Source organism: Copadichromis virginalis, linkage group LG22, assembly GCF_057382275.1.
Source record: "Copadichromis virginalis isolate Kocher_CV1m ecotype Utaka linkage group LG22, C_Virginalis_male_GT1.1, whole genome shotgun sequence".
Taxonomy (NCBI): domain Eukaryota; kingdom Metazoa; phylum Chordata; class Actinopteri; order Cichliformes; family Cichlidae; genus Copadichromis; species Copadichromis virginalis.
Genome location: NC_140638.1, coordinates 10,149,655 through 10,169,390, shown reverse-complemented (window position 1 = coordinate 10,169,390; position 19,736 = coordinate 10,149,655). Strand labels below are relative to the sequence as shown.

The following is a 19,736-nucleotide window of genomic DNA, read 5'->3' as shown; positions in this document are numbered from 1 at the left end:
AAGAGTAAAAATAGTACAGTCTACTGTAAACTGTGAATAATAAAGATAAAATAGTGCCACTAGCACCTGGTAAGGACCTTATAATATGAGATAATACAAATACAACAGTGATTAAAAACAAAAAATATATAGTATAAATGAAGTTAGTTAAAATAGAAAAAGTAAGACTGACATTGTGTAAGAGAGAAGTGGAAATTGCATTAATAAATAATATGCAGCCTGATGCAACAACACTTAATTTTTTGCCCATTTCTTCAGTTGAACCTATGAAATTCTACAAACCTATAATAATTCTACAAACTGACAGGCATTAAAATTGTGTTTTTACCTCAACAAGGTGATTCCCAAAAACTATTAGGTGATAACTTGGCACATGTCGACATGATGTGCAGTGTGTTCTACAAAGTTTGAGGAAACTGGAGAAGCAGAGAACAAAAGAAGAATCGGCAGACCTAAAGATCTATCTACAACAGATTACCAGTATTTGAAAGTCATGTACTTAAGAAATACTACTGTTTCTTAAGTACTGTAAGAGTGGCTGTCAAAAAAACATTCTTCAGTAATGGAAACTGTGGAAAAAAGGGCCAAGGCATGCCAAATGACACAAAAACTAAACTGTAAATCAGTGGCAACAAGTCTCATGGAGTGATAAATCCAAATTTGACTTCTTTGGTTCAAATTGCCATCAGGATTTACAACATGGGTCAAGAGAGAGGTACAACAGCCATCTGTGGAACACAAGGGTGTGTCATGATTTGTGGCTGCATTTCTGCCAGTGGTGCTGGGGATCTAGATTTTGTTCTGACATACAGTACCATCTGGAATGCATCTGATTGACAACTGCTTCATTTTTCAGCATGACAAGGATCGTAAACACACTGCTAATGTTGTCAAATGCATAGACCGGCCTACCCAATGCAATTGAACAACAGGCAGCCAAAATAAGACAAGTTAAAGACATTACGAGAAAACCTGCCTAACAGAGTTCATGCTGTGTTGAAGAATAAATGTGGGCATTCTAAATATTGACTTTCAAGCTCAAAAGAATTGTACAAACTGTTTTTGCCTCATATACTTCATTTTCATACTTTTGCACAGTACTGTAGATTCTCTGCTGAAAGAATCCATTAAGGTGTAGCATATGTTAAGGTTCAAAATATTGGGGATGGAGACAAGAGAAAAAACCACAATAACAACACTGGTCCGGCCGGGTTGAGTCAAACGATGATTTAATGATCACACACGTGGGAGATGGACACTGATGCAGACAGCCTCAAAATCTCAAAATGGTGGAGCATTGCTCAAACTTTTATAGCCTCTGGTGCCTCCACCTTATCATAAAAAGCCTAAACATTCACATGCTCTCTCTCACACAGCGCCTAAGCTACGACCTTGGCTCCCTGTTTATCTGCTCCTGCTGAAATGGGGCAGAAAACTCCAGCACACTCTGTTCTCTTCTACTCAGACAAATTAGACAATAACCTTCTGCGAACAGTATTTCTTATAACTCAGCAATATAATGCATCATAAAACAATATCATTCATTCACAACAAGTCAGCAATTTAATGTAATGCAAATCAGTTTAACTAATGCAATAGTTATCAGCTTCTTCTAATTCAGGAGAATAATGCAAACTAAAACTACATAATAATTCACAATCTTTAATTAGGGGTATAACATGGCATAAAATAATATCATAATTTTACAATTACTAACACCACCGATGGAAGCCTGGTCATCACAAACTGTATGTGTTGCATTTTTCCACTGGAAATTGCAGTTAGTAATGGAGATTGCATATCCACATGCTTTTATTCTTGGCCCTAATCAACCATTTGAAAATTGGTCAGTCTATTTGAAAGCTGATTACCAGGAATATTCAATCACTAAAAATGATTTCACTTTAATCTGGCTGCAAACTAAAGTGATTTCCATGTCTTCGTCATTGGGCTGTGGGACTGTGCAAGTCCTGAGCACACAGCATAATCTGTAATACTTAAAAAATGATCTAGTTTAAATTTTCAGACCTCTAATGTGCACCTGGCTGTCACGTTAGAAGTACATGGCAGCATCTTTTACGTAAGCACACACAGCCTGAAGCGGAAATACTGGCTTAACAAAGAAAGTTGATTAGCTTAAGCCATCCACTGCAAAGAAAGCCTGACTGTGTTGAACTTGCAGCTTAGTGCACTGCTCAGAAACCAAATCTTATAGACCGTAACTTTCAAAATGCTAGCTGGTGTGAACATGAGCCTTAAAAGCATCAGAGAAGATAGCATTAAACACAGCGTTTAACAAAAGTGAATTTAATGATATGGACATTCACATTAAGTGTGCGCAGTTGGCCTCAGTAAATAGGAGCATGTTTGAGTTATGTCTGTGAGTGGTGTGCCTCGGAATATTTCTTGTATATCACAAATATATTTTGGCATGGCACGGACCTGCTCATGAGCGTTTACTGAATAAGATCAGTAACAGAAAAATATTTAGTTGTCTCTTCATCGTGTGTTGTACTCTGCAGGTGGAGGCTTATAAACAGAGGCCACTAAGCATAGTACAGTAACCAGTTCTTGTGCTGTATTCATTAACAAACCTTTGCAGAGGAATGCTGTGGGTTTCAGATAAATTACACTGGCGTGTATGTGTGTGTTTGATCTGCTGCAGCAGTGAAGAACTTACAAGACAAGATTTAAAAAGCATTTTTATTATGTTGTAATGCCGCTTAGTTCACAGTGACTTGGCTGTACCATTTTCGTTGCTCGTTTGGCCTCTTTGTGCTGGTGACATATAAATTCCCTTCGCTCCCTCTCTTACTTTAACAGTCTGTGGTATTTTAAGGGTTGTGCCCTTTTACTGTACCTGGCTGCAGAGTAAATCGCTTGTCAACAATAATGGATGGATTGACCTGAACCCATTTGAGACTATAAAAGGTGTAGGACAGTAATGTAATGTAACACACACACACACACACACACACACACACACACACACACACACACACACACAGGGCAGCTAATCAGCTCACTGCGTTGCTGATATTAGTCTGATAATGTCTGGCTCAGAGGGCAGACTTTAGTTTGTACTGAACACTGTGCTTTGGTTTTTAATCAGCGTCCTGTTTTCTCAGGGAAAAGCTGCACTTCCTCTCTCCGCTGTAGCCTTGGTTGGCTCCTCAAACTGCTGCCTGTCGACTTTTCTAAGAAATGTTCAGTCAAAGCTGAATCTGAAAGTCTCAGTAGCTGTGGCTGGAAGCCACTACCCTTTTCCCTTTTTTAACAATGTTGTTGTAGTCATAAACATGTGAAATGGTGAAAAGAGTAGAGGTAGCCCTATGATGTCACCTTCGATGCCGTTGATTTATTTAATAAATTTTTTTAATGAAACAATCCATCAAGGACTAGATGTCCATGAAGGTTGTTTTTTCCAGGCTAAATTCAGTCAGCTAGGCATGGCCTTTATTAGCCCCAAACTACTTTTCCTGATCTCTTAGCAACTTTTAAAGGTGAGAAGTCGGCTTTTCTTGTTCTTTAAGAGATGCTGTTGTTCACCTATATTGTACTGAAAGGTGAAGTGATTTCATCATTTCTGCTGTCCCTGTTGGTTGTATAATAATGTTTGGGCTTAAACAAAGCTTTCTTCAGCCTTCATTTCTGTCTTTCAAGAAATCGGGTTCAGATTTACATATTCGGTTTCTCTGTGGTATTTTCGATTGGCATAGTGGTGTAATGATTAGCACAGTTGCTTCAGAGAGGTCTTTTTCCCTGAAGCTTGCAGAAAGGTATGGACATGTTGAATGATTTCTGTCTCTCCAGGTTAAAACTGTGATATATCAATCCAGGTTCAATCGGGACAGGATAAGTGGTGAAGAAAATTAGGGACGTCCTTTCAATTTGCTGTCCAATATAGATGTAAGAGAGAGGTGTTGTTTTTCTATGTTACGAGAGGTTGTCTTATTACCTTTCCTTTTTAAACCAAATGTCATCTTCTTTTCTGCTAAGTCCTTTCCAGAATGTATCTGCAGTGAAACCTTCAGTTGGTATTTCAGAAGAATTTATCTTCTTTCCTCAGTCTGATTTTGAACATGGATACAGTCCATCATAGATCTTGACTTCCTTCTGTCCTGGTCCAGGTGTGTCAGCAAATCACTGCCGGGTCACCGGTGGAGTTCTGGGCATCCATTGGAGCAGCATCATAAGCCTGGGTTGGTACCCTCTAGCAGATGGGAGAGCCGGAGCGAGGTGTTGGGAGTTCTGCTGCCTGGAGCCAAAGTGCAATGCTGTTTGGAGTCTCGGCGGTCGCTGTGTGTTTCTTAGCTGCTCGCGTGAAGGAGGCTGCCCCATCTCCATCCTGCCTCAGCCCCACGAGGAGTCCCTCGGTCTCCTACAGCTGCTCTCCAAGGTATGGTTGTAAAAGAAGAGATTGTCTGTTCTAAGAAAACAGCATCTGTCTGCCTTTTTTGGATGATACAGTCATTGATTGTGATACTGCTATCAGATGAGAATTTTTTTTATTTATTTATTTATTTATTTTAAAGACAGATTAGGGAACTTTTGTCTAAATGCCACTGTTTTTGTAACTTCACTTTAAGGTCCCTGTCAGTGTGAGGCGGAGAGCGATTCGCCGTGCACCACCTACAGGAAGCCACAGAATACACAAAAGACCCCATATCCGCTCGGTAACGTGACAGAAAACTGTTGTGAAACTCATGTTAAAAAGTTTTCATATGACTCAATGCAGTTCTGTACAGCTGCATTTTCTGATTTCAGTAGAACATTTTCAAATTTCATAATACATTTGGAGATGCTTTTCCTATTCTGTGATAGCATTTAGTATGTCCTACTCGTAAACTGTATAAGTTATTTGTACACAGGTACAATTTCAATGAGACAAAATGTTAAAATAAAGTACGTCGTTTTTTTTTTTTCCTCCATTAAAATTACTAGCTAATGCACTCTCAGTTTTATAAAGCAGGCCATTCCTCCTACTCTTTTTGACTTGTCACATTTCTACCCTCTTCCCTGCAGTCACACTTATTGGTTAATTTGAATGATACATACATATCTGCAGATATGAACCCATACATTTCTGATGTGATTCCTCAAATCTCCCCAATTCCAGACACAGATCTGCTCTGATTTCTGACTTTACAGCCTGAGGTTTTTACTTTCTGCCTACAGGGAAGCTCCAACACAGAGGCAGCTCAGCCAACATCAGCAGCACCCAGCACCATCGCTCTCATCCAACTCTCCCAAAAGAACATAAGCCAAATAACGAATGGGAGTTCAGGCACGCCTCCTGCTCCATCGCCGCAGAACTCAACGATCAACGTCGCCCTTGATGCTGCTGCGTCGTCTTCCAATGACAGCGATGTCAGCACGCCCACAGCAGCTTCTTCGACCATCAACACAACCCCGACACAGGCCGGTAAGTGAGGAATCTGTGGGTAGCAGTGGGTGTCACGTCCCCTGACAGCCATCGCCTATTTTTGGCTTGTTCAGTAATATGTCTTCATGTATTAACTATGAATTAATAATGTAACAGTACTGAACTGGTGTGAAGTCAGACGAAAATTCCTCTTCTAAATTTGGTTTAAGCTTTCAGCTTGTATATTTCAGGCTCACATACTCATAATGTACAGAAGACGCTTCACCGTCCTGTTTGAAATAGTTTAACAGAATGCAACTGTTTACTTTGCCCACACATTTTATGGTAGACTGCTCACATGTTATTTTTCCCAGATGAAATCAGTGTGCTCTGTGGGTGTGTAGCTGAATGAGTGTAAGCTGGAGGAATGTGTTTTGAGAGAAAGCGGCTGGGCTTCTACAGACAGGACTAACCTGTATGATCAGTCTGTCCTCACTTACAGAACCGTCTCTGTAGAGAAACTGGAAAAAGAGCAACAAACCAATCTCTGCATGTCCACACTGAAAAAGCCTTTTGACTTTAACAATAGAATTGCTACACTTTAAATGCGGCTTGTGGTTTTATAGCCACAGTCAGTTTATTTGAAATTCATAGTAGTTACACTTTTACACAGTCAGTGTATTATTCCTGGAGAAAACTAGCAAAACATTTTTGAAAATTGATATTATAAACTCTCCAGTTTCCCTGGAGGAGCTTTAAAACATCTGAAGAAATCATCTTGATGATGCCACCAGAGTTTTAAAAAAATAGTGTTTTAAATACAAAGCCTGTTGTGTAAACTGGGCCGGTGGATTGAAGGGCAGAGGTGTTTACCAGGCAGGGAACATCTAGCACTAGGGTTCGTAATGCTTGGCCTGGGGGCAAATGGCAGCTTTTGGTAAATTTTTGTGTGCCCCGCGGGCATAACAAGGAAACATTTCACTGCTGATCATTAATTAGGGTTTCTCCTGGTGTCTTATTTCCTTGTATTTTAAATAGGGCATAAAAAATATGACTAATTCATTTACTCAAAATTGACCCTGATTCTTCAGAAAAGATTCTCTGTGCAAATGTTGTGTATCCATATAGTGAGTGTGCCACAAAGAAATTACAGTTTTTCTCAAATGCTAAAACACATGTCACAAACGTTACCACCAGGTCCCCCAATGTCCAAACACAACACCCTTCTCTAAAGCTACATAAACACAACCACACCTTCCCACTGCAAAACTCAAACTCCCACACCAAGAGAGCAGCTCGAAGCTGTCAAAACTGTAAACACTATACACAGCATTACACACTACAGCAAAACAATTGAAAACACAATGCTCAATTTGTGAGAAGGTTCTTTGGTTCATAACTGCCAATGCATATTTTTATAAACTGTACAGTAACAGATCGTCATAGAACCCTGCAGAGGATTAGGCATTTAGATTTGTGAGTTTCACATGAAGACTATAAATCTATAAAAACATCCTGCATGTACGTACACTACTGTAACACAACTCAATGCAAAAACAGAATCTATCGCACACAACAGTACTCTCGGAAACATGATCAGGGTGTGAAGTCTTTTTTATTGTCTACACGGTCTTTTTACAGTATTACACACAGTCACTGTGCGGCATCATGTCGCCGAGCTGCATTGGGCCACATCACCTCATCCACATCACAGGCTATATTGTCCCTTGCTAGGCACCGCGGGAAAAACGCCCTGGAATGGCGAATCCATCCCTGGAAGGCCTCCACTGGGATGTCAGCACAGGCCAGCTCCATTGCCCGTACGAGGTTCTCTCTTGTGTATGGCTGTCTGTCATACACCTTCCATCTCCATGATGAGAAGAACTCCTCTATAGGGTTCAGGAAAGGGGAGTAGGGTGGCAGACAGACGTTTAAAAAGTGGTCACTGTTGGTGGTGAACCACTCTCTGATTTGGTGTGTTTTGTGGAAGCGGACGTTGTCCCAAATGATCACATACATGTGATGTGCTAGCCTAGGATGGTGTTGTTGACGGTCCAGGAGGATGTCTTTTAGCTCCTCTAGGAAGGTGAGGAGACGTTGGGTGTTGTAAGACCCAAGGACAGCATGCCGGTGGACAAGCCCCTCCGTACCCATAGCTGCACAAAGAGTAATATTACCCCCCCGTTGGCCAGGAACCTCAGTGATGGCTCTTTGGCCAATGATGTTACGGCCTCTTCGCCTTCGTTTCTGGAGGTTGAAGCCAGCCTCATCCAGGAAGAGGTACTCATGGGGTCTGGCCATCGCGTCCAACTGCATTATCCTCTGTGAACATGGAAAAGCGTACAGGTGTTCAGAACGGTCAATCAGGTAGCACAGTATTGTCCAGAAGTAATGTAGGCCACTAAGCAACACAGTATGTCCACTAACTGTACTGTGGACATGGATGTATACGTACTTGCACATACTCGTAACGTTGTTCTATGTGTCGCGCAGAGTTGCGCTCAAAGGGAACCCTGTAGACCTGTTTCATCCTCATCTGTTGGCACCGGAGAACTCTGTCTATTGTGGACACGCTGACAGCATCAATGTTCTCAAAGTTTACATTATCTGCAATTAGAGCAGGGCGATATGGCCAAAAATATTTATCACGATATATATTTGAAAATTTGCGATAACGATATAACCGACGATATAATTGATGTGAGACAAAATACAACTCCACAACATTACTAGCGCAAAAAGACAACCTTCCATTTATTTTCACTTAAACAAGAAGCTGGTTTTTATGTACATTAAAGCTTTATAAAAATGTAACAGTGCAAATGCAAATTCCTTGCTGAAAGTTTAACCAAAAGGCATTTCCAGTAGAAATGGGCTGACATATCCTGAGCATAACCATGTATAATATCCACTGAAGTTAAAAAGAGGTGCTTTGCAACATTAAACTGCAGTGTGCAGTACGCATTTTTCGGACCATAAGGTGCACGGGATTATAAGGCACATTAAGCGAAACAAAGCAGTCAGATAAATCAAACTTTATTAAACTCATTCTTCTTGCTTCCTCCACTTCTGTACCATTGATTCATTAATGTTGAATTCTCTGGTAGCTGCTCTATTCCCATGTTGTTGCAGTATATTAATGACTAACCTCGTATTGTGGATGGATTATCTCAGTTGTTCTCCTGACTGAAGTTTGGTCCGTTTACAGCATCCTGCCATGCGATTGCATTTGTCTCTAACCATGAAGAACCTTCACGTTAACTTTTATAAGTGGAAAAGTGTTAGTGTTCGTCCTCCAGCTTCACTGTTTATGTTATGCTAACATAGCTGTGTCGCTAGCGATCACGTAGCACATCATTATATACCAGCTAGCCAAACTTCAGTAACCCTACAAACGTCACTGCTGTTTAGTTTCCTGTCTTCATTTATGTTGGAAGTGATAGCAGAGCTGTACGTTTGAATTTTTTCAGAAATCTCTTAGTCAGAACATGCTATATCATGCTTAGGTAACTAGCGAAACTAGCGAGCTAACTTCCGCTAGCTTCCTGCTAACTTCTAACTCCGTTAAATGTAATACATTTTGTTTTCATGGATGCCTGGAAGTTAAACTTTATAGTTACACCTGGTAAAGCAGCAATGCTGATCGTTTTATTAAAGATGAAAGAATTTAGACCGTTTTTAACTCTAAGTGATGCTGCAGTGTTGTTTGACCTGAAGTATATGGAGTTTAGGACCCAGATTACTCCCAGATTTAAGAGCATCTTAGAACGGCTGCTTGCATGTTCTGCAAAAAAATGTGCTTTGTTGTGTATCTGACTGACAAACACCAAACCAGTTCCACATCACGGAAGTTGCACCATTTTTACAAACCAATTCTGGTTCATCTGTTTCACTCAACAATCGGCCATGTGTGTATGAAAACAAAGGCACTGCGCATGCGCGTTTTACTCATATTCTATCGCGATATTTCATTTTCCTATCGTTGCCTAACATTATACCGGTATTACCGTGAACGGTATAATATGGCCCAGCCCTATCTGCAATGACTTTGTCTCTGATCTCTCGGAGTCTAATGCAGTTGTTCTCACGGACCATATCCGCAATGAGGATTTCTTGTGCCGCTGTGAATATGGCAACCCTCCCACCTCTATGTGGCATTCTTTCAGCTCTAAAGAAAGAAACATGTGTTGTCAATTGACTGATTTATATGTAAAACTACATGTAAAGTAACAGACCACTTTCACAGGCCTGTAAAACTGTAGTGTGACAAAGAAAGCAATAGCGTACTATACCTGTTGTGTTGTCTAAATGCCTTGATAATGGTGGCCACGGTGAACCTACTCAGGTTTGGATGTACTCTTCGTCCCGCTTCAGCCATTGTCATGCCATGGACAATGACATGATCAATTACTGTTGCTCGCATATCATCTGTTATGATGGTGCGAGGTTGTCTTCTTCTCCCACCTGGACCTTCTCCTCTCTCTTGTTGGCCTCCTTCTCTTCCTCCTCTACTCCGAACTCCTCTTCTTCTTAGGCCTTCACCTCTTCCTCCTCTGATCTCAACCCCTCTTCCTCTTTGGCCTGCAGCTCTTCTCCTTCCGCACGCTCGAATGCCTTCATCCATTGTGATTGTTTGGCATCTTCACCAAACTATGCTTTTATAGGTGGGGTCACATCATTAGCAACAGGTGTCTTCAATTTTGTGTGTAGTGACTGACGCCAGGTGTGTTCCCTGTGTTCAAAGATTGGTGACTGTGGCAAGCATTTTGCATCACATGGGCTTTCATTTGAGAATATGAGCAGAGTTGTTTTGCAACATGTGTTTTAGCAAGGAAAAATGTGTTTAGATTTATGAGTACAGAGGGTTGTGTTTTGTGAATTGTGTCTTCATGTGACATGTGTTTATGGTACTGGAATATGGTGGCTACATTTAGTAAATGTGTTTAGACTACTGGTCATTTGGGTTACAGGATTGGCTTTTGTGTTTTAACATTTGAGAAAAACTGTAAGCAGGTTTTTTGGGGGGGAAAGGGCAAATTTGCAAGAACAGAACTCTAAAAAAAGAGTCCAGGAGCAATATATTTGAACATCTTCTATCAGAAAACCAAAATCACCCATTTTTACGTACATCACTACGACAGGAACAAACTACAGGCTTGATTTCATTGAAATGAGTCATCCTCAGGGTGTGCAGGAACTGTCAGCATTTCACAAAGTTGGACCTTTTTTCCTTTACTCGTTAGATTAACAGCTTTTAGCTCATCTGGTTAAAGGATCGATGAGCTTGTGGAATGGTGATGCATCTTCCACAGTTCACAAAATCTGTCCACAGTTCACAAAAATTGCAGGCCTAAAACCTAATGGGTCTTCACACAGATGTGTGTGACTCAGGGTCAATAGATGTTCATTCATTTGTGCCTTAAAACTAACCACTGTTTTATGCCACTGTATCAGACTAAATGCAGCATACAATAATTAATTTTCTTCGGGAAAGAAAGTTTCAGAGTCAGTTTTTAGTCTTTAGAGTCAACAGATGTAACAAACTGACAGTTGTTGAGTTAAAATGGCAAACAGTTGCCGACATGCACATTAAGTTCAAATATTACAACTGATTTTGAATCTAATGTTTCTATTTGTCATGCTTAACTCCAATATTCACCCTCCTTTTAGTTCTTTATGTGGTCTCCATCTGCTCTCGGGGAAATCTTTGTATCTTAAACTGCTAAATGCTCCAGTCTGTTCAGCAGCGAGTTAATCGGCTCGTTAATCTTTGTGCACTTGGTGTTTTGTGTACAGTTTGTGTACACAGTTTTTGTCTCTGCCTGCTGCTTCTGCAGCAGTTACTGCTGTCAGCATTAAGAGCAAATCGAAATGAAGACAAAGACACTGAAATGATTAATAAAGCTGTCAGAAGCTGCGCAGTCTGTGTATCGCTGTGAGTTGTGCCTGTCACATCTGTTTATTGCCTTCATTGTAGATATCTGATTACTGATAATAGCAGTTTTAACCATTGCAAACAGTAGATAACACTCGTTTATGTCGTCTATGGTACATGTGTAAACTCATATATATTCATCTCTTCCTTGAAGTGACTGAGTGCTGTCCAAATCACTCAGAAAGGAACAAAGGAGGGAAGTTCATCTATATTTGATCTATATTTTGGTGTTAAAATGTCTAATATATGGCCACGTTACAGTACTCTGTGCCCTGTTTGAGCTGTTAGCAAATTTATTTAGTTAATCACATTGAGAATATTTTAATGTATTTGTTTTTTTAGGGGGGGTTAATGTAAAAATGTATTATTTAAAAAAAAAAAAAAAGAAAAAAAAAAAAAAAAGAAGGTAATTTTACCCCATTGCCAGGTGGTTTCTAGGCAATGTGATGAAAACTTGTCATGCGCAGTTTTTTGTGTGGATTTTGTGAATATAAATATGATTCTGTTGTCGGGAAATAAAAATGATCCTGTCCTTTTTATCAAGTGTTACAGGCACATCATGTCATAATATCTGTTACATATAAGAACCTCCAGGGTTCTACGGTGTGCCCGAGTGCCAGTTCAGGTTGCTTAACCACTGGTTAGAGGGGTTCACAGTCAAAGAAACAAACCAACACATACACAAAGTTTGTTTTGCAAGAAAGAACAGATAAGGATTGTGTAAACAAAGGCAGTGTTGTTTACACAATTCATTTTTTTAACTCCTTTTTGCATGAAAAAATGTTTGGAAACCATAATTAATGACGTTATAACATTATTAGAATATTTGTTACAACACAGAAAGAGCCAATGGAAAAAAACGTTCCTGTGTAAGATAAAACTGACCCTACTTGGGCATTTCTGTCACCAGTACTGGTTGGTTGCTTGAGGGTTAATTCTATCCATTTCAGTATTCATTTTCTAATTAAATATAAGGTTTTCGATTAAGTGACTGTTTTTTGGGGTTTTTTTTTAATGTTAAATGTTCTGTTTTTTATCACAGTGAGGGAGCTGGTGGTATCAGCAGGAAAGAGTGTGGAGGTAACGCTGCCCCTCAACGAGGTCAAACTTTACGCCTATGTGGTCCCAAATGGTGAGACCAATGGAACGCTGTATGAAATAATGCAGTCTTTTCATCAGTTTCCTGACACCTGAGGAAAAATGAGTGTGTAGGAGGAGCTAATTATGCATGGAGTGGATTTTTCTATGTGTACCAGTTACTAATTATTATTAAACTGTGCGTTATTTGTGCTGTTCAGTAATGCATGGACTAAACTGCGCTTGACATGAGTCTTAATCATTTTGTACGTCATGCTGAACGCTTGTCAGAGAATTTCAAATCTATGCTGAAAAAGATAGAGTTCAGAAGAGTAACACACATCATGAGTCTGTTAATCCCTTGAGCCCTCCTTAACATGCTGCAGTGTAAAAACATTGTATCTAGTAGATTTTATTTGAATGCGTACATTTTTATTACACTTGGGTATTTATTTTTATGTATTTTTCTCTACAGGGACAAACTATGCATTTGACTGGCGTCTAAAAACTCATCCCAAAGATTACAGCGGGGAGATGGAGGGGAAGCACAGCAAGACTCTGAAACTCAGCAAGGTGCAGATCACAGTTTCATATTCATGTTTGCTATAAATAAAATCATGCAGGTGGCACTCTGTTGACCATGTAACCAAAAAGGATCACTTCTTCTTTCTGGTTGACTCGATTCCTTCTCTTTGGGTCTCCTCAGCTGACCGTGGGCCTGTACGAGTTTGAGGTGACAGTGGACGGGGAGGGCGCCCACGGAGAAGGTTACGTTAATGTTACAGTCAAACCAGGTATGAAAACTCTTTAGTTCCTGTCATGGCTCCTGATTTAGCTTCTTTTTACACTTGTTCTCAGTGGAATATTTATGATTTACTTTTTTTTTTTCCCTCAATAATATGATTTTGTAAGACTTTTGGGGTCTCTTCCTCCAGTTTATGAAGTGACTGTTTGTCTGTGAAGGTTCTCAGTCATCCAGGTCATCGTAGTCAAAGGAGCTTGCAAAGAAAAGCGTCTGGACTTCTTTAGTCCAGACGCTTTTCTTTGCAAGCTCCTTTGACTACGAAGTGACTGTTTATTCTACTTTTGAAACCACCTTATAAAATCAAGGTCACGTGAGGACTGTAGCCAACTGTCACAGAGTAAAAGGCAGGGTGAATGTAGTGTTCACACCCACGGGCAGGTCAGATTTACCAGTTAAGCTAACGAGCATGTCGCAGACACTGGAAGAACGTGGCACCGCCACGCCGGCTCATCACTGTGCAGCTGCTGTAAATCACAAATGAGAAACGGTGTCAAATAAAGCTACACAGGAGAGCGATGTTTTAATGCTGAAGCTTTTATATATTAGTTGCAAAATTATGTAGTACTGTTAAAGGGTGTGGAAAATTAACTCTCTTCTGTAGCACCAAAACATCTCAAAACAGCTCTAAGCAAGTGATAATTCACAGCAGGCGCGTTCTCACTCCTGTAAATTAATCCTTTGTGTGTGGTGCTGCGTAGCTGCAGAGCAGTCAGTGTGGGGTTTGGGTGGGCGAGTGTGACTACACCAATCAGGACAATTCACTTTTACCTGTGCTACTACCCCCACACATCATCAGCAGGTTAATGTTACTGTTAATGTAATTGTTTAATGTGTCAGACGCATGCTCACGGGCACCTCCATGTGGTGACGTGTAGAAAGTTCGTGGTGTGAAACCCATAGACCGTATACAAAGTTGAGCAGTTAGAAGCAGGAAAAAATGGAAAGCGTAATAATTTGAGAGAGTTTGACAAGGATCAGAGCATCTCCAAAATGGCAGCACTTCCTGGGTCTTCCCGGTCTGCAGTGGTCAATATCTATATGGTTCTGATAGAAAGGTGTCAGAAAAACCTGTGCAAAGCAGATTTATGGGCCTGCATAGCTTCAGACCAGTCAGGGTTCCTATGCAGACCCCTGTCAATCGCAGAAAGCCCAAAAAATATGAGACATTTGAGCATTAGAACTGGACTTTAAACAATGGAAGGAGGTGGTTTAGTCTGATGGACCATGTCTTGATGTGGATGGCCAGGGTGTGTGCACTGATTACTTGTGCCACAGCACATGTTTGGGTCTAGTGGGTCCAATGGAGCTTTTGCACATCTGCATTCGCTTAATTTTGCAAAAGTGGACATCAGGACTTGGTGGAAAAACACTGGCGTGAGAGATGTAAATGACTGTTCGTGTGTGTAGTAAGATTATAATGTTGATGCTGCTTTACATAGCCATATTTGATTTGCAAATTACATGTGCTTTTGAATTATGCCAGGACTATTTTAATGTAACCTGTTTAGTTTATTTTAATTCATATCCATAAATCTTCATTGTGTTTGTTTCTTTTATAAAGATTTGCAGTTGTAATGATCTGCATGTTGCATCTAATGAAGCTAAGCAGTCATGTAAGGTGGTTAATCTTCTGCAGTGTTTTGAATGTACTGGTCCCCCCCCCCCCCCCCCCCCTCCCTTGAATTAATACAATTGCCCGCTAAAAAGCACTCATTAACCACTTATAAGGAAAAAAAACCCTTATTGCTGGAAGACAGCCCGGCTTTTCTCCCACACATGGTTGTATTTCTGTATTTGCCAGGGTATCCTCTAACCTGTTCTTACTGCCTCAGTCACTAATGCCTAATGTGCAGCTCAGTAAGCGAGTTAATTCCTTATTTTCCACCTGACAGAGCCACGGGTAAACAAGCCTCCTGTTGCCGTAGTTTCCCCAAAGTTCCAGGAGATCTCCTTGCCAACCAGCTCTACGGTGATAGACGGCAGCCGTGAGTCTCCCACATGGTACACACACAGTCATTTAGCACCAGTTAAAGAAAGGAAAACCAAATCCTTGTCTTCCCTTTACAGAGAGCACTGATGATGACAAGGTGGTGGCGTGGCACTGGGAAGAGGTCAAAGGTCCTCTGAGGGAGGAGAAGGTCTCTGCTGACACCCCTGTACTCACCCTCACCAGCCTTGTGCCTGGGAACTACACATTTAGGTAAACAGAAATCACACTTATCTCAATGAGATTAGTTGTGAAGTCTGAAAACGCACACCTGTTTTGTTGAAGTGTTGGCCTGCAGACAAATGCAGCTGAGTAAAACTGACTTTACAGATGTTACAGAGGTGTTGGGAAGCTGGAGGAAGTAATTATGCACAACCCGTGTAAGTGAACAGGAAAATCCGTAGTTTGATGTGAAAACATTTGGATACTGTAGCACATCTCTAAATACACTGGGCAACTAAAGGAAATCCTTTTTGTGATGTTCTTTTATTTAGCATGGACATAAAAAAGAAAAAGAAAATTCTCTCCTTGTTAAATAAATAACAGAAAAAGCAGTCCCTTTTGAAAATATCTGATTGATTCTTTGGTACTCAGCTTAACAAGTGCATTTTAGTTTCTCTAATATGGCCTCATTATGTGGGCAAGTGCGTGTCTTCATGACCTACTCGTATTTTTGAAGTGCCTCCATCTGGATCATTTTCAGAGAGAGATTTATGATTTACTTGACAAAGTGTTCTTCTTTTGATATGCTGGCAGCAGCAAATAATAACAGTGAGCTTTCTTTAAAACACATTAAGAAATATAGACCCGGAGCACAGCTTTTAAGTTATGGAAGTCCGCTAGAAACCTCTGTGTCTTCTAAATTTATACAGTGGGAAGGTTAAATGTGATGCGACCAGTAAGTATAACCTCAGAGATCAGTTTTGTTAAATTGCTATTTATTTGGGTTTATATTTGAGTAGCATATTACAAATTGTGATATTTTTTTAAAATATAGTTCAAAAAGCAAAGAATAAATACTAAATACTTGTTGTGTAATTGACCTAAAAGCTAAAACAAAAAAAACAACAACCCCAAAATAGTGATGCGCTGGTTCTGAGTTAACGTCCATCATTTCACTGCTTGGCTTATCTGGGTTGACATCATAAATTTGTAGGTTTACATTTGTGCTATTTCAAATAAGGCTTGAATAAGGGCTGAAAGTCTTCAAACAACGTTGTTATTTATTTATGGTAAATAATGTTTTCCTGGCAGAAAAGTCGAGATGAATCAGAAAAGAAATGCAAAACTAAGCATCTTCTATGAAATTTTGGCAAAAAGATTTTAATTTCTGCAGCACACATGTCTATGGTTGTCCCATAAATGCATCTCCATCTTCCTTTTGTATCAGTTTGACAGTAACTGACTCGGACGGAGCTACAAACTCGACACAGGCCACTCTCTCCGTTAACAAAGCCAAGGACTATCGACCTGTGGCCAACGCCGGCCCAAACCAGGTTTGTCCTCTCTGTTGTATGATGCCCCAACCTGCAGGTGCTGCTATCACATGAAAATAAAGTAAGTTATTTACGCCAAACTGCGGCAATCCTAATAACTTTTCTCTTGCCTCTTCCAGGTCATCCAGTTACCACGCAACTCCATCACTCTGTATGGCAACCAAAGCACCGACGACCACGGTTCTCTGTCCTATGAGTGGTCCCTCAGCCCAGAGAGCAAAGACAAAGTGGTGGAGATGCAGGTACAATACTCCACACAGCTGAATTCACGTGTTTTGGGTTATTTTTCTGTGGATAAGATCATCGTAGCTAACAGTGGCGTATACTGTGCTTTTCAGGGTGTACGGACTCCCATCCTACAGTTGTCAGCAATGCAAGAGGGAGACTACACCTTCCAGCTGACTGTGACGGACTCAGCTGGACAGCAGGACACTTCTCAGGTCACCGTCATCGTGCAGCCAGGTAAACAGCTGGAGAGTTCATGCCACCTCAGCAGATATCACTTCCCAGCCATCACAGATGTCACACATTAGCTCAGGATTTTTCAGTGTTTGTTCAACTCTGAGCTATTGTTCACCATATGGAGCGAATAAATCTCTTTAACTTGACATTTAAGAGATGCCGTATCTGAACACAGTGTACCCTGTGTGGCTTCTTGCTCGCCCCTTGTCTCTTCCAAATTTACACATCAAAGAGCAAATTGAGCCAGTGTGTAAGTCGCCATTAATTTGTGACCTTTCATGACGTGTGAGGAGAATGTCGGCACTTAAACTGCTCCTGTTTAGCAAACAGTGACGGGTAATCATATGAGGGAGCAGAGTGCACTCAAGGTGATAAGCACTTTGTAGACTGGAAATGTACTGTTTTATGTTGGACCTCGAATGCGAACACACAACAAGGTCAAGGTCTGCTAGGTTTAGACCGAGGCTATCTTGTGAGTCATCGCACCTGAAAGATATGACGATGTTATTAGTCAGAATCTAATTCCAGGTACTTCAGAACATAACTGCTGTGCTTTAGTTACTGTCAGAAAGACACTGGTCCTTTATATCATAGAAGGGTTTTCATTACAGTGATGTTATTAGCTGTGTTATACAAATATTGGGTTTGCTTTCGTCTCAAGCTAGCTCGGCTTGAAATACTGGTCAGTCTCTCCAAATCACTGAATATTTTAATATTGACCCCCCTGAACGCCCAGAGCTTCCTAGTTTGAGGAGGCCTGCTCCCCAATCCAGGTTTTTCGGACAGTAATTGTAGCTCTGTGCTTTAGTAGTTTTCTCATAGTCTCATTATATACAACTGGACTTCTTTTTGTAACCAATGGAACCGGACTCTTCTGGTCATTAGAGAGATTGCAGATACAAAGCACTTTGTAATGCCTTCAGTTTTCTGATTTGGATTTCCATCTTCTACAACCTCAATTCGGAAAGAGTCGGAAGTCTGTGCAAAATGTAAATAAAAACAGAATTGAATCATTTGCAAATCTCATAAAACCAGACTGTTGTCACAATAGAACATAGAAAACACATAAAATGTTTTAACTGAGAAAATGAAATTTGATTTAGGTAAAACATCTAAAAACGAAATTGTGTCTTTGTTTAAATGTATTGCCTCTCTTCTATTAAGAGTCGGTGAACATTTGGGGACTTTCAGCATATCTTGATGGTGCCTTCCCAGATGTGCAAGGTACTAATTCGATTGGTACCGATACACCTCCGTACCACCAGACTTTTGAAAAGAGGGTTGATAATTTTCCTCTTTCGTCCAGAGGATGCAGTGTTTGTGTTTCCCAAAAAGAATTTCAAATTTGGATTTATTTGACCACAGAATAGTTTTCCACTTTGCCTCAGTCCATTTTAAATGAGTTTTGGTCTAGAGATGACAGCAGCATTTCTGGCTCATGCTCACACGTGGCATTACAGACCTTTAATCTGCAACCTTTGACCTGGCACACGATGATTTCTCCAAGTCTTCCTAAGTCCATGCAGTGATTTCATGACATAATCATGTCTGTTTTTGATGCAGCACTGAAGGCTCAAAGATCACAGAATTATAGATATATAGATAGAGCCTACACTTTTGATCATATTTTGTAATACATTAGATATTTTGCAGTCTTTGCAAATTTATGTTGAGAAAGATTATTGAAGTTTCACAGTTTGTACATGTACCTTTTTGCCAGTTAACCTAATGAGCTGCAAAATGTTCCCCCAACTCTTACTTTTCAAATTCAAAACAAACTAAAAATTTTCATATAACACTACTGGTTTAAATAAATTCGCTTTGGGGATCTGCGGATACCAAGAGCAGATCCAATGTTAAGTCAACAAACTAAACAATTCACACATTTGCAAAATAACCAAAGCACTGCTACAGATGCATTGTAAACGTGGAACAACATAGATTTAAATAGAATGGTTTGACCCGTTGAGGCCTTGCCCAGTCAAGCTGATCCAAACACTAATATTGAATCTGTCCTTCTATACTGTAATTTAGTGTGGTCCAAATAATGGAGTTGTGTGTGTCATTTTCACATTTCATTCAGAAAATAATAAACCACCAGTAGCAGATGCAGGACCTGAGAAAGAGCTGACGCTGCCCATGGATCACACCACACTGTATGGCAATAAGAGCCACGATGACCAGAAGATAGCCACCTATCAATGGACAAAGAACAGGTCAGATGAATATGGATTAATGCAGTTTGTATTTTTTGTTGTTAAAGTCTAGAATAATAGTTTACATGATACCTCAATCATAGTTACTGAGAGGTTTATAATATAAAACACTTGAATTCACAGGTTTCAGTCGCTGTCACTAACATTTCCACATCCTCTTTAATTCCCCTTGTCCCTCCCTTCATGTTTCGATCTTTTTTTGGTCCGTCTGTTCCTCTACCAGTGGTCCCGATGGTGTGAAGATTGAAAATGCAGACAGCGCCGTTGCCACGGTGACAGGTCTCAAGGTCGGCACATATGAGTTTACCCTGACAGTAACTGATGAGAGGAAGCTGGAGAGCAGCGACACTGTCACAGTCATCGTTAAGGAAGGTACGGAGTTGTGTGTTTGTG

General features: G+C 40.4%; 2 protein-coding genes across 4 annotated transcripts in view; one reads left to right on the top strand and one right to left on the bottom strand.

The window, feature by feature from the left end:
• The window catches only part of kiaa0319l (KIAA0319-like ortholog), a 38,767-nt gene that overhangs the window by 9,331 nt on the left and 9,700 nt on the right, over positions 1–19,736 (top strand). For all 3 annotated transcript variants that reach the window (XM_085446854.1, XM_085446853.1, XM_085446852.1), the window contains exons 5-17: positions 4,131–4,399; positions 4,590–4,676; positions 5,179–5,425; positions 12,343–12,432; positions 12,853–12,950; positions 13,084–13,171; positions 15,075–15,167; positions 15,250–15,382; positions 16,560–16,665; positions 16,785–16,907; positions 17,004–17,127; positions 19,211–19,343; positions 19,567–19,715. In XM_085446854.1, coding sequence (XP_085302980.1) covers positions 4,131–4,399; positions 4,590–4,676; positions 5,179–5,425; positions 12,343–12,432; positions 12,853–12,950; positions 13,084–13,171; positions 15,075–15,167; positions 15,250–15,382; positions 16,560–16,665; positions 16,785–16,907; positions 17,004–17,127; positions 19,211–19,343; positions 19,567–19,715 — 1,740 coding nt within the window. The remainder of the gene's footprint in view (positions 1–4,130; positions 4,400–4,589; positions 4,677–5,178; positions 5,426–12,342; positions 12,433–12,852; positions 12,951–13,083; positions 13,172–15,074; positions 15,168–15,249; positions 15,383–16,559; positions 16,666–16,784; positions 16,908–17,003; positions 17,128–19,210; positions 19,344–19,566; positions 19,716–19,736) is intronic.
• On the bottom strand, positions 6,809–9,145 carry LOC146682742 (uncharacterized). Its single transcript, XM_085446859.1, has 2 exons — positions 7,821–9,145; positions 6,809–7,687 (listed from the first exon to the last, which is right to left on the bottom strand). The coding sequence occupies exons 1-2, from the start codon at positions 7,899–7,901 to the stop codon at positions 7,019–7,021; spliced, it is 750 nt and encodes a 249-aa protein (XP_085302985.1). The 5' UTR covers positions 7,902–9,145; the 3' UTR covers positions 6,809–7,018.

What these genes read in the sequence shown, in the direction of transcription:
- LOC146682742 (XM_085446859.1), bottom strand. Translation starts at nt 7,901, where the DNA reads ATGAGGATGAAACAGGTCTACAGGGTTCCCTTTGAGCGCAACTCTGCG. An exon ending in AACGTTACGAGTATGTGCAA is followed by an intron (nt 7,688 to 7,820) that starts GTACGTATACAT and finishes CCATGTTCACAG; the next exon opens with AGGATAATGCAGTTGGACGC.